This window comes from Heterocephalus glaber, unplaced genomic scaffold (genome assembly GCF_053883595.1).
Source record: "Heterocephalus glaber isolate CG9 unplaced genomic scaffold, H.glaber_assembly_v1.0 deba00001457, whole genome shotgun sequence".
NCBI classification, from domain to species: Eukaryota; Metazoa; Chordata; class Mammalia; order Rodentia; family Bathyergidae; genus Heterocephalus; species Heterocephalus glaber.
In genome coordinates, this window is record NW_028258305.1 from 49,089,824 (window position 1) to 49,103,235 (window position 13,412).

Below are 13,412 nucleotides of genomic sequence, written 5' to 3' on the forward strand. Positions count from 1 at the left end.
GACTATTCTTCTACATCAGAAATAATATTAAAAGATAATGCATAAACCCAAGTAAATCATTAAGCTTCTGGGTAAAATCTGTTTCAAAAATCTGGATTATTTTTTAATCTTTTACAAAACTAGTAAAACAACATCACATGTTTAATGAAAGATTTTAGGAAACAAGTATATTACTAAGATTCTAATAAAAGTTAATTTGATTTTTGGTTAACATTCCAGGTTAATTTAAAACCACCAAAGTGAAGTTATGTATTAATCATAACATTAACAATTATGTTTTTTTTTTTTTTGTGGTACCAAGCATTGAACTCAGGACCCTGTGCTTGCAAGGCAGGCACAGTGCCACTGAGCTAAATCCCCAGCCCTTTCATAGTTTTATAGCTTTTTTTTGGTTTTATTACTGGGGATCGAACTCGGGACCTTGCGCTTGCCAGGCAGGCAGTGGAGCCACTGAGCTACATCCCCGGCCCTGAATTTTGTTTCTTATAGAAGTTACAGATGTAATTAAAAGCTAAATTATATCTTTAGTTCATTGGGTAATATCTGGTACTTAAAGTTATGATTCAGCTGTTCGAATTTGTCTCATTTACTATAAAGACCAAGCAGAATCTTGCTAGAAATTAGTATTAATTTCCTTTGCGTAAATAATAGAGCTTCAAAAATTAAAAATAACTAGTGAAAAATCAGTGTAAAGTAATAAAATTAGAATAATGGTTAATTAGAAAGAGAAATGCAATTTCATCACAGTTAAGTGTTAAGACAAACACTGCTTCAGGCCAGGGATTTAGCTCAGTGGCATGGTGCCTGCCTTGAAAGCACAAGGTCCAGAGTTTGATCCCTGGTACCAAAAAGACAAACGCTGCTTAAATACTGCCAAGCGTACATTTTGGTGAACCTATTTCCGTAAGAATGGCTTGAAGTCAGCCAATTTCCATATTTGCTTGGCTTTCCTTTCTTACATTATTCTTCATAATTCTCACATCAATGCTAACATGTACCTCTTTTTTCCTACTTTGGCGCAGTCAGCATTGATGTCAGTAGTGGATTTACTGCTGTCTTAGAGCTGTTAATGACGTGACAGCTCAAAGAGAAGCTGTAAGAGGAAAGAGTGCCGAGACTGTAAACCCTGTCATGGCCACTACTTCTTCATTTGTATCACAGTCTCTTTTCAGGGTCAGTATCTCAAACCTACTGTGAGCCATGACTGCGTTAAGACTCCTCATATCCTGGTTCCTTTCTTATTTATTCTAATCTTATTGTTATTAATTTTTATCAATCACCACTTTCATCAAATAAATATAATTCACATGCTTTTAAGAGAGTAAATGGAGCAGTTTAAAAACTTCATCATGACCTATGTAGTAAGTTCCTGTTGCAAACTTTCACGATATGATGGACCTCACATTATGAACACGTGTAAATGCGAATAAATCGCGAAAGGGGCTCATGTGTCTGCCGAACACTGTTACAGCTGTGCTGCTGTGTGCTCACTGCAGTGCCATAGTGTACTGTACAGTCAGGGACTTACTGTATTTCTGTGCGGTTTTTTTATGCTTTACACATTTGTATATTTGTGTCAAAGGTGTGTAAGACTCACTTTGTTTATTTATGGACTAATCTGATTTACGAACGTTCTCCCAGAATGGAACTCTTGGAAAGGTTGGGGACTTACTGTATGCTAATTGTCTTACTGCTCAAGTTATACAGACCAGAATAAACACACAGCTGCACAATGATGCGTAGTCGAGTGAAGTAATTTCAATCAAGGTTGCTCATTTGGAACACACCACTGACATTTATACAAAGTAAACACATCATCAAAGCTTTCAATATAATCTAAAACTATCTAATGTCATGTTCATCTAAAATAGCCTGTTGTCACTGGGAGTGTTGATGCATTGTCATCCCCACCACTCTGGAGTTTAGGTGGAAGCATGGTGAGGCTGAGCTAAGACTGGGCAGCATAGTGGAAATGGAAACATCTACAAAAACAAAAAGAAGCATGTGGCAAAGCACCTATGGATATTCATGAATGCATTTGACACTCTACATTTGTGTTTAATGACCTAATAACATACTTCTAGCTCAGAGTGGTGTTGCATGCTGAGGCAGAGGCAGAAGGACTGCTGAAAGTATGAGGCCAGCCTGGGCTACACAGTGAGACCCTGTCTCAAAATAAACAAACAAAAATAATATATTTCTAAATATACAATATGGCTTAGAACATATATTCTCATCCTTCCATTGGAAAACTTCAGAAAAAATGTTATTTTAAATGAAAACACAGAGCAGTTTAAAAATATCAAAACTCTTTTGGGTTAATCCTTTGTTAATACTCGTTAAATTCAAGAAGAAGAAAAGTAATGTGGAAGAAAAAGCAATTTGTAGTTACCTCTGAAGCAAACTTTCCCCTTTCAAAATCTGTATAAGTGTTAGTGCTTGCTCTTTTCCAACTCCAGGAACTCCCTTTCAGACAATGGGAAGAAAATGCAAATGTTAATCACTAGGGAGTGACTAGAGAGCAGTACATCAACTCAGTGGAAAATCGTGCAGCTGAAACAAACAATATGTAACTCTGTGCATGTTACTGCTAAAAAAAAATACTTGACACACAAAGTTAAAGGAAGAAAGGTTTATTTGGCTCATAGTTTGTAGAGGTTTCAGTTCCTATTTGCCTGGCTCCAAGGCAGGGTGGCACGGCACTGGGGCATTACAGAGAAACAGTCCATGGCAGGCAGAAGGCAGGAAGGCAGCAAAGTTACCAAGCAGCAGTCAGCAGCAAGCGACTAGCAGCAACCCTTTTTCTGTCCCTTATATTCTATCCCTACTACACACCCTGAGGGCAGGTAGCACTCACACCCACAGTGAGCCTTCCCAATATCCACACTCAGAACCATGCCAAACCAGTCAGTAGACTAATTTAGTAATCACTCACCCTTGATCAATCCCAGCATCACACACTCTAGACCCAGCCTCCTTGGAAATGCCCCACCTAGGAAGGCCTTGAGACTATGACACAAAGCCACAATAGTGCATTATGGTAGGAGACTGTGCAAGACACATCTGAATGTATAAAATGAAATTGTAAAGCATGATTTGATGTAATCTGCAAATTAAATAGCAATGAGATTCTTAGTTGATGTGAACAAAAAAATCCAGAGACCTACATCGTAAACCACTGATAATGTTTATTTTAGGGCAAAATAATTTTAGAGGGCTTTCACTTACTGTGTTAATTATTTTGATTTTGTTTTTTTTGGTACCAGGGATCTAACTTGGGTCCTTCCACTTGCGAGGAAGGTAGTGGAACCACTGAGCTAAATCCCCGGCCTGATTTTGAAGTTTTAATTTGTCCTAACTTTCTTATATTTGTAATTAGTAAAGTCAAGTTCATTTAATTATATGAATATTTAATATTTGAAGACAAGGGCATAAAAAAAATTTCCAAGTTTATTCTCAATATTAAAAACAAGAAAATTAAAAGTGAGCTTCCAAAATTAAAATTTACTCCTGAAAATTATACACATAAATATATATTTACATCACAATTTCTGGCTCAAGTCTCCTGGCTATTAGCTTGTGATTATGTCCTTATAAGTAGGGCCCCTGCTTAGCCATTATGCACCAACATAGATATATCAGTGTTAAAATACTCCTAGACTGCTCAGTAAACAGCAGGAGTACCCTGAATGCCTCCAACAACCTACACCCAGGCTCAAACTACTAAAAAGCTACTCTCCCGCAAAGAAAAAGACCACTCCCAACTCTGTTCCATCTCTATAGCCTACAGCCTGTGACTTTCACATACTTCTTATATATACTGTGTGTATATACTGTGGGCACCTAGGATCTTTGCAGTAAGTTACCACCCCTACCCCCTATCTTTTTGAGACAAGGTCTTTCTAAGTTGACAAGCTGCCCAGACTGGGTTTGAACTTGTGACCCTCCTGTCTCAGCCTCCCAGAACGCTAGGATTACAGGCACGCACCATTACGCCCAGATGTTAGATATTTTGAATATCACCATCTTGTATTAGCTACCTCCCAAATATTCTAAAGGCAAATCATGTTACTACACAGTCTTAAAAACTTTAAAAACAACATAAAGACATAGCAGCTTTGGTAAAAAGAACATAAAAAATCAAAATAGCTAAGGCTTAAAGCATCATAAATACCATTGCAGCTGAAGTTGTTGTCTGTGAGTTCAAGTTAGCAAAGATTTTAGACTCAATATTGGGTTGTTTCTAGATTTTAAACAATATAATTACATATGGGAAATAAAGTCTTTTATTTTACAAGGAGAATTACAATAAAATAATAGTTTGTGGTATTTAAAGTTTTCTTTCCTCCCACTTTTTTTCTTAACAGTTTAAATTATTGATTTCTATATTTTGCCACTAGACATATATTAGAAAACAGGGCTGTTAATTTTACTATCCTGCTATTTTTTCCCTTTTTCCTAGGCCTAAGTGTCTTGATTACTTTTCTTGTTGCGGAGACAAAATACACAACACCAAAGTTAAAGGGGGAAAGGTACAGCTCAGTTTGTAGAGGTTTCAGTCCATAGTCTGATGGCTCCAAGGCAGGGTGGCATGACAGACAGACCTTGCAGAGGAGAAACAGTCCATAGCAGGCAGCAAAGCAGCAAGCAGTGAGCAGCAGGCAGCAAGTAGTGAAGAAGCAGCAGCTTTCTTGTTTCCCTTTATATTTCATCTGGGCTATAAGCTTATTGACTGAGCCACCCATACCTAGGGTGGGGGACTTTTAAGCCCCTCGTGCACCCTAGATCCAGCTACCTCTGAAAAGCACCACCTATGACTGCATGAGGCTCTGGGGGGACATCTAAACATAAGCCATAACATTCTGCCCCTGGCTCCCCAAAGACACATGCACATCCTTTATGCAAAAGGCATTTAGTCCATCTCTAAGAGTTGCCGAAGTCCTAATGGTTTCAGCATTGCTGAAGAGTCCAAGTCCAAAGTCTCCTCTGAGATTGAAGGCAAACTCTTAGCTGCAAGTCCCCACATAAATGAAAAGAAAGTTAACACTTCAACATACAATGGTGCAGGACAGACATTTCTATTCCAAAAGGTACAAAGAGGGGGATAAAAAGGAATGGGAATAAAGCAAGACCAAAATCCAGCAAGGATTAATCCAGCAAACATTAAATCCTGTAGTTCCATTGTCCAGTATTCCATGCAATCTGTGGCAAGTTGTGAACTCCAAAGGGCTTGAGTGGCTCCGCCCCCTACAGCACGTCCGGTGGTTGTAGCTACCATGGCTAGTCTCTTTGGCCAGCTTTGCTCATTCCTTGCAGCTTTCCTCAATGACCTATGTTCCTGGCTTCTCCCACCTGTTGAAGTTTCCACTATACCTTCAGCTTCACACTCAGTTTCACACACTGGCCTCCGAGGTCTTCTTCTGAAATCTGAGGGGAAGCCTACCTCATCCCCCCACTCTTACATTCTGCATGCACCTAAAAGCAGCACCAAGTGGTTGATGCCAAAGTCTGCTGCCAGCTGAAGCAGTAGCCAGGCTTCCTTCTTTCTTGGCTGTAGAAATGAGTGCTTGGATTACTGAGCACTAGGAAACAAATCCTGAGGAAGAACTTCCCTAGGCCACTGCCATTCTGGAACATGGTGCTCTGGGGCTTTCTTCTCAAAGCAAAGTCTTTCACATTTGTAATTTTAAGGTTGCAAAAGCCAGAATCCTGCTGGTTCTTGCGATGTCTTCAGGCTACTTTTTCTATTCCCATTCCTTCTCAGCAATCAACTTCTCCTCTTCTCCATCTTTGCAGTCTGCAGCTTTACCAGAACTTCCTTTCTGGCAAAACTCACAACATTTTAAATCATTCTGCTGGGCTCTTTGCTCTTGATTCTCAACATAAATCTGATTAAAAGCCCCCAATAGTGGCCATGCTGCCACCTCAACATTAGACTGCCTTGAAATTTCTTCTGGCAGATTAATTAGTCTGCTGGCTTTAGTCTCAGTTCCAGGCAAAGTCTCTGGATATGAGCAAAATGCAGACGAATTTTCTGCCAAAGCATGACATACATGATGTGGAGTCCAACAGCCAATGCAGTCCTCATTCCCAGCAGAAACCTTCTAAGATTGGTCTTTATTGGCAGCCATTTCTATCAGCATTCTGGTCTTCTGAGCTGACTAGAATCTCCCATCAAGTACAGCTTAAAGCATTCCAGGGCTGTTTCTTCAGGTGGTATCTCCAAATCTTTCCAAATTCTTCCCACAAGCCAATTCCAAAGGCTCCTGAACCACATGGTCAGGTACACTTACAGCAACCTCATTTCTGTATCAAATTTTTTCTTACTTTTCTCACCGCTGAGATAAAATACCTGACACCCAAAGGTAAAAATGAAAGGTTTACTTCAGCTCAGTTTGTAAAGGTCTCATTCCATAGTCAGCATGGCAGAGGAGAAACAGTTTATAGCGGGCAGAAGGCAGCAAAGCAGCAAGCAGGGAGTAGCAGGCAGCAGCGAAGAAGCAGCAGAAACACCTTCTTTCTATCCCTCTATAGTCCATCTAGGCTGTATGCCTATTGATTGAGCCACACATACCCAGGGTGGGGCACCCTTAATTCCGGCATTACACACTTGGGGGACATCTAGATACAAGCCAGAACAACTAAATGAAAAAAAAATTATATTTCACTTTTTTGTACTACTCTTGGGAATAGAGGTAAAATGTGAGATGTTACTGACAGGGACATAATGAGGGGAGTATATAGTAAGACATACAATTCTGGTCATTTATTTTTAAATATAGTATTTAAGAAAATGGGGTTATCCTCATAATTCTTAATTTATCACACACCCTATTAACATTGTTAGAGTACTAAAGCACGCACTCTTAACATGTAAAAAAAATGTTTCCATAAACAAAACCCATGCAATGCTAAAATGCAAGAAAATATGGTTTATTTCCATAATCATGTTGCTAAGCAACAGTAATAACACTGAACATGTGGACAACTGGCAAACTACATTGGAAATTGAAAACTAAAAAACAGATAAAACAATGATAGCAACTAGCATTGGTATTATACAAGAAGACAGCTAGTCCTATACTCTTAGTTGTTAAATATTTTTGATTTTTTGAGACAGAATATATAGCTCAGGCTAGCCTTGAACTCATTAAATTCAAAGCCTTTGGCTGGCTTTGAACTTTTGGTGATCCTCCTGCCTCTGCCTGCCAAGTGCTGGGAATATAGACGTGCATCACAATGTCTGGTCATACTCCTTCAAAGGGGTAGTCAAATTTGAACATGGATCTCTTCATCTGGGTTCAAACTCTGGCACTACTTACTATGCTATTCATGTTTACATTCAGTGTCACAAATCAGCTTTTAAATTGCTAAATTAGTTACAGTATGATGTAGTATGTCATTTATATTTTAAATTAGATCCTGAATCATATATCACTTTCATATTTATACAGGATGCAGGGTACCACAACGACATACTCTGAATAATAAGTAAGTATGTTTTCAGCTTGCCTTTGGAAGGTAATCACATCCAAGAAGTATGGCTAATCCAACCAGAGCATCTCTGTCCAAGCCTAGTTTATTCTTGATAGATGACATGGTATAACAGTCAACATGTGGGTCCTGAAGAAAGTATAGCTTTAGTTTAATCTTCGAAAGTGCTTACATATTAAATAATACTATAAAAGTAATTTATGAGTTATCTTTAAATGTTTAATTATTTAAAAAATTTAAACATGAAAATTATCCTGATCTCTGAAATCTTAATAGAATCTGACACTTCAACAGTTTGAAATGGTTTGCATCTCCTCCCAGTAGTATGCCTACATATCTTTTATGTCAATAATACGCACCTTTCCAACAACTTCTTCTTATTGGATACGGGCTCTGAGCCAGTGCTTTTCAATGGAGGCACTATTCGCCTCTTGGCAGGAATAAAAGGATGGTGGGCAGCAGGGTTAGCTTGTCTGGTCCTAATCCGACAAAGGTCTAAGTGTAGGCTCCCTGCTCAACTCTGAATTGTTACAACTGAAACAAACACAGGCAGTAACCAACCTCCTGCCTCTAAAACATGTAAAGAACTTAACCATTCTCCTATCAATGAGCATTTGGTTGCTGGCTAAATCTTTATAATCATTAACAATGCCACAATGAATATTCTGCCTGTATCTATCTTCTCGCACACTTAGAGGTGTTTTGGGGTCAAAGATCACATATACCTTTGTGATACAATGTTGAAAATTATTTAGAATTAAACCATGTGAAACAATGGTTTCTTTAGTACAGAAATTCACTTTTTTTTTTTGGTACCGGGGATGGAACTCGCTTGTGAGGCAGGAGGCAGAACCACTGAGCTAAATCCCCGACCCTAGAAATTCACATTTTGAAGAGGACTAACTATATAGCAATGACTTAAAATTTTTAAAATTTTTAACTGATATAGAAAATGCAAAAAAAATACGTGTTTACAATAGACATATGTTTTCATACATACATACCTGTAATGTGTAAACCAAGTAAATATCTCCTCAAATATCTATTCATGAAGGGAACTTTCAAAATCCTTTCTAGATGGTATGTGCTTAAATAAAAATTTATTACGGTAAAAGACACACTTTTATCACCCTTCCCCCAACATTCCTCATTTCTTTCAACACATTGAATTGTTCTTGCCACTTTCTAAAGCAGTTCTGGAAATCCTCTTCTGTGAGTATCTTTACGAAGTACGGTAAGAAATGTGGTGAAAGCTACTGCTGAGTGCCATCCTCCAAAAAGGCAGGCTCATAAAAACATTCTGGTGTGTCTTCTCAACAGTATTCACTGGATCTAGTAATAGGACTTCCAGCTTTTCTCCAAAGTCAAAAGGACCATGAAAGGCAAACGTTTCAATTGATTCAGTACACCAAGGCAGCCAGGACAGTCCAGCTGAAGACACTCACAAAAGACTTCCAGAACTGCTCCAGAAGGTGGAAAGCACGGTGGGATAAGTGTGTCTTGAAGCAAAAGGGATTATATTGACAGGGACGAATGCAATGTGTTCAAGTGTTTAAAAATAAATTAAACACCATTATTTTTGAACATATTCTTTATATAACAATAATATTTTTAGAAACAGCAAACATTCATTTAACAATTGCAACTTTTGGGCCGGGGATTTAGCTCAGTGGTTTTGCCACCTGCTGCGCAAGTGCAGGGACCTGAGTTCAATCTCCGGTACCAAACCAAACCAAACCAAACAATTGCAACTTTGCAGGCATGATGGGAAGCATTTTTTTCATATATATGTTCATTTAATCAGCCCCTTTAAAAGGTAACTTGCAAACAACCCTAAAAGGAAGAAGAGTACCTGTGCATTCATGGTGAAATTCCTGTACACCGTCTGGGCCCCGTAGAGGAAAGCATCGCCGTCGTCCGTGAGGCAGCCGTCAGCACGGCCAGTGCCATTGAGGTGAGCGCACATGGCCTCAGCTTCCCCTGCTGCTTGCACCCAGGGCACGCCTAGGCACTCCAGCATTTCAAGGCACTGAAGTAAAAGCCAACGTGAGAACGTAAAGACGCTTTTACTGCTGATTTCTTCACATGTAATTTCCATTACAAGTAACAGTAGCTATTTAGGAATTTTTAAAATAGGAAGAAACACTTGGCAATCTTGGTGGGATAGAGGAACAATTGTTAAACTTTTAGGTATGACAATAAAAATCACATTGTGGTTATGTTTCCTTTCTAAGAGGCATCTGTTAAGAGAGGAGCACATGAATATTGAGAATTATACAATGTTATGACTGGACTTACTCTGAAATAATGTGGAAGTAGGGAGTGGGCAGGAGCACAGATAAAACAAGGTGGACCAAGAGTTGACAAATGTTTAACAGTGGTGATCAGTGACTTCTCTATTGATTTAGAATTTTCTGTCATCAAAAGTTAAGGTTTATGATGTCAATTACAATGTAATCCATATATCACTGCTACTGTTTTGTTGAAGGCTATTATCTGTAGATTCAACAGCTTGAAATAAGAATTGATCACATGAAAAATTATGTGTAAAACTACCATCACTTTTCTCACATAATGGTCAAAACAATATAAACTCCACAGATGCTGGTAAATAATGCTTGAAGATGTAAAGTTTTCTTACAAGTTTTTTCTCATGTTGCCTCCCCTTTACCATGAAACTTTCATGTTGTGGGAAACTATGTAGAGGTCAGTCGCTGGTGTCCGCATATAAAAGTCAAATGTCTGTGTATAATGATTATGTCATTTTGTGATACATAAATAACCTGCTGTGAGATTTCTTTGGCCTATGGCTTCAACCCAGCTGAACAGCTTGTACCTTATCCATACTGCCTAGTTCCTCTTTCTTGTCCTATGTTGTTCTCCCTGTACTAGGCAATACTGAATATGCTGGAAAAATCTATTTACTTGTCCTTTGTGGACACTAATAATTAAACACCTCTCACCTGGACTAATTAATCACTTGCATGCTACATTATATACAAAACACTTTGCCAGATGTTGCCCAAGTTCAAAAAGACAAAGTACTATGTTGAAAATGTTGCTTTTCAGGGCTCTGCTCATATGACTTTAGGGAATAGTTTTGTTGCAGGTGTTGCTTCTTCCTTGACTCTAGATTAGAAGCATCCTTTCATAATAGACAAAGCTATTTCAAATTCCTGAGACATTTGTCATTAAAACTGCAAAGGAGTAACATAGAAGTTGTGATAGGCTGGTTGCAATTTTTTCTACTTTATCTGGGTATCATGTAGGGTGGAGGTGGTGTTGGAGAATGACTAATTTGCGCTTTTCCTACAGTTGGCAGTGGATTAGGAGGAAGTAGGGCCAACTGAAAGAGTACAGAAGTATGAAAATGAGTAATAGACAAACAATACCGAACTGACACAAGATGCCTAAGCATACCATAATTATTGCAAAAAGGGGCTGGGGATTTAGCCCAGTGGTGCTGCGCCTGCCTTGCAAGTACAAGGTCCTGAGATTGATCCCTGGTGTATATAAAAAACACCCCAAAAAACAAAAACAAAAACAAAAACAAGAAGGAGTGGAACAATTTTCTTAAGAAGAGATAGAGATACTAGGTACTTAAATGTTCCAGGTATGAAGTCTATGGATATTTCTAGCAACTAATTACACAAGAAATTAATTATAATCCTGGCAGATGTTTCATTCAATTACTGACAGTCACTAAGATAAAATACTCATTAATGTAAAATTTTTTGAGTGTGTGCTGCTAGGAATCAAATTCAAGGCCTAATGTCAGCTAGGGAAGTGCTCTAGCACTGAGCCAGATTCTTCAGCCCTGAAAATTACTTTTAAAAACATCATGTAAGGATAGAAAATAGACAAAGTTTCAGAAGTAGAGAAAAATAACCATTAGTTCATGCAGTGCCTTTTAAAAGAAATGCAGTTTTTAATCCAAACTGAAAAGAAAAATAGAAAAATGAATTCATAGCAAATAAATGACAGGTATCCTCAATATGTAAGGAACTTGCACAAAAGAAATAATTAACCTTAGAAACAGGTAGTAAAGGACATGATGGCCATTACCTAAAGACACTAAAAATTGGCAAACTGTTTAACTCATCATTAAAAGATCGACACATATTAAACAAAGTGTCTTTGTTTCTGCATACTACAAAGACAAATCCACTAATATCCAGTGTTTTTGAGTGCACTAAAATTGTTTCTCACATCTGTATTGGTAGAATTGGTAAGAGCTACAAAATCCAAAACTTTGGTCTATTGATTCTATTTTTTTTTTTATTCCATTGGGGTAATTCTATCTAAAGTCCCAAATCATAAGAAAAAGCTATATACACAGAAAAATTAAAAAATAAACAATATATGCAATCCTGGTAATGATTCATAGCTTGACATGTTTCACAACCACTACAGATTATGATTTTTTTTGGTACCGGTTATTGAACCCGGGACCTTCCGCTTGTGAGGCAGGCGCTGGAACCACTAAGCTAAACCCCTGGCCCCTATGATTTCTCAATAGAAGGTGGAAATAGGGAACTATGTGTATAAGTGAAAAGTTCACAATAAATATTATTTGTACACTGTTAAACGACTCTTTAAAAACACACATTTGAAAAGAGACAAAGAAAATCGTGGCTGATTTTTACTTAAATTATGTATTATATCAATTGGAGGTAATTTTTCTTGACTTTTATAAAAGTAGGAAGTACAGCAATATCACAAGTAATGTATAAATAAAACATAACAATTACTTTTCAAAATTATAAACCCAAAGGGAAGCAAAATATGTATATTCTATATATGATCTATCATAAATTTTTTTTTTTTGGTACCAGGGATCGAACTCGGGTCCTTGTGCTTGTGCAGCAGGCAGTGAAACAACTGAGCTAAATCCCCGGCAATCTATCAAAAATTTTGATGAGTGAAGTAGGGATTGAGATCTCATGTACAAGGTATGACTGAAAAGTATGGTGAATGCTTAAATTTATTTTTACAAACATTACAGTAAAAGACACATTGCCATTTATCCCCCTCAAAATACTTCCCCCTCATTTCAAACACACTCATTCAAAGTGAGGAGCAATTTTTTGAGGGGGGTTAATGACAATGTGTCTTTTACTGAATAAAGTTTAATACACCCACACACACATTCACCATATATTTTGATCACCTCTTGTATTCTAGGAATTCTTTAAGTGCTGAAGATGTTATAAAAGGTAAGATCATCAAGTCCCTATCATGTTCTTGTTACTCTGGATCTATTTTCTCTGCTAATTGTTACTATCCTCATTCACGTACAAGAATTGAGGTACAGGTAGCTTAAAAATCCTGCCCAATTTTAGTGCTGGAACTTGAACTCAGGTCAGCTTTCCTCTGAAGCACAAACACTTCTCTCCACACTGCTCTCTGCTCTCCTGGTCACAGTATGGCTAGTGGTTTCTAAAACTGACAAACTTATTAGAGCAAAATGTACTCTTCAATTCAAGTCAGAATTATAAAACCAAACATGAATCCTCACCTCTCGTAAGACCAACTTAAAACGTGACCTTCCTGTTCTCTGAGACCCTGTTTTCCCAGAAGGCCCGTACCGCATCTGATTCCTCTTGCTCATGACACCAGCTTTCAGCTTTGCTGGTTCCCCCTCCATAACAAACACCAGTCTTATATCCATTTGCATTAAATGGGAGACACGAAAAAATAAGTTCCTGAAATATATAAATCACTGATGTATAACGTATTAGCAGCAAAAACATAGTATGACAGACAAAGTACCCAGAAATTACACGGGACAAACACTGAGCGAGTTAATTCTAAGTTAGCGGGGACACAGGAGCACTTCTGTGCATGGGGGATTTCTGACCATCATCACTGCTAGAACGAGAGTGGTTTGGAGGAGGACCCTAAGAAGGAGGGAAGGA

General features: G+C 38.1%; 1 protein-coding gene across 4 annotated transcripts in view; it reads right to left on the minus strand.

Annotated features, from left to right (window-relative positions):
• Gen1 (GEN1 structure-specific endonuclease) overlaps positions 1-13,412 on the minus strand; it is a 28,755-nt gene that overhangs the window by 8,489 nt on the left and 6,854 nt on the right. For all 4 annotated transcript variants that reach the window (XM_004839026.4, XM_004839025.4, XM_004839024.4 and 1 more), the window contains 4 exons: positions 13,013-13,199; positions 9,347-9,523; positions 7,513-7,623; positions 2,393-2,466 (listed from right to left, as the gene is read on the minus strand). In XM_004839026.4, coding sequence (XP_004839083.1) covers positions 2,393-2,466; positions 7,513-7,623; positions 9,347-9,523; positions 13,013-13,199 — 549 coding nt within the window. The remainder of the gene's footprint in view (positions 1-2,392; positions 2,467-7,512; positions 7,624-9,346; positions 9,524-13,012; positions 13,200-13,412) is intronic.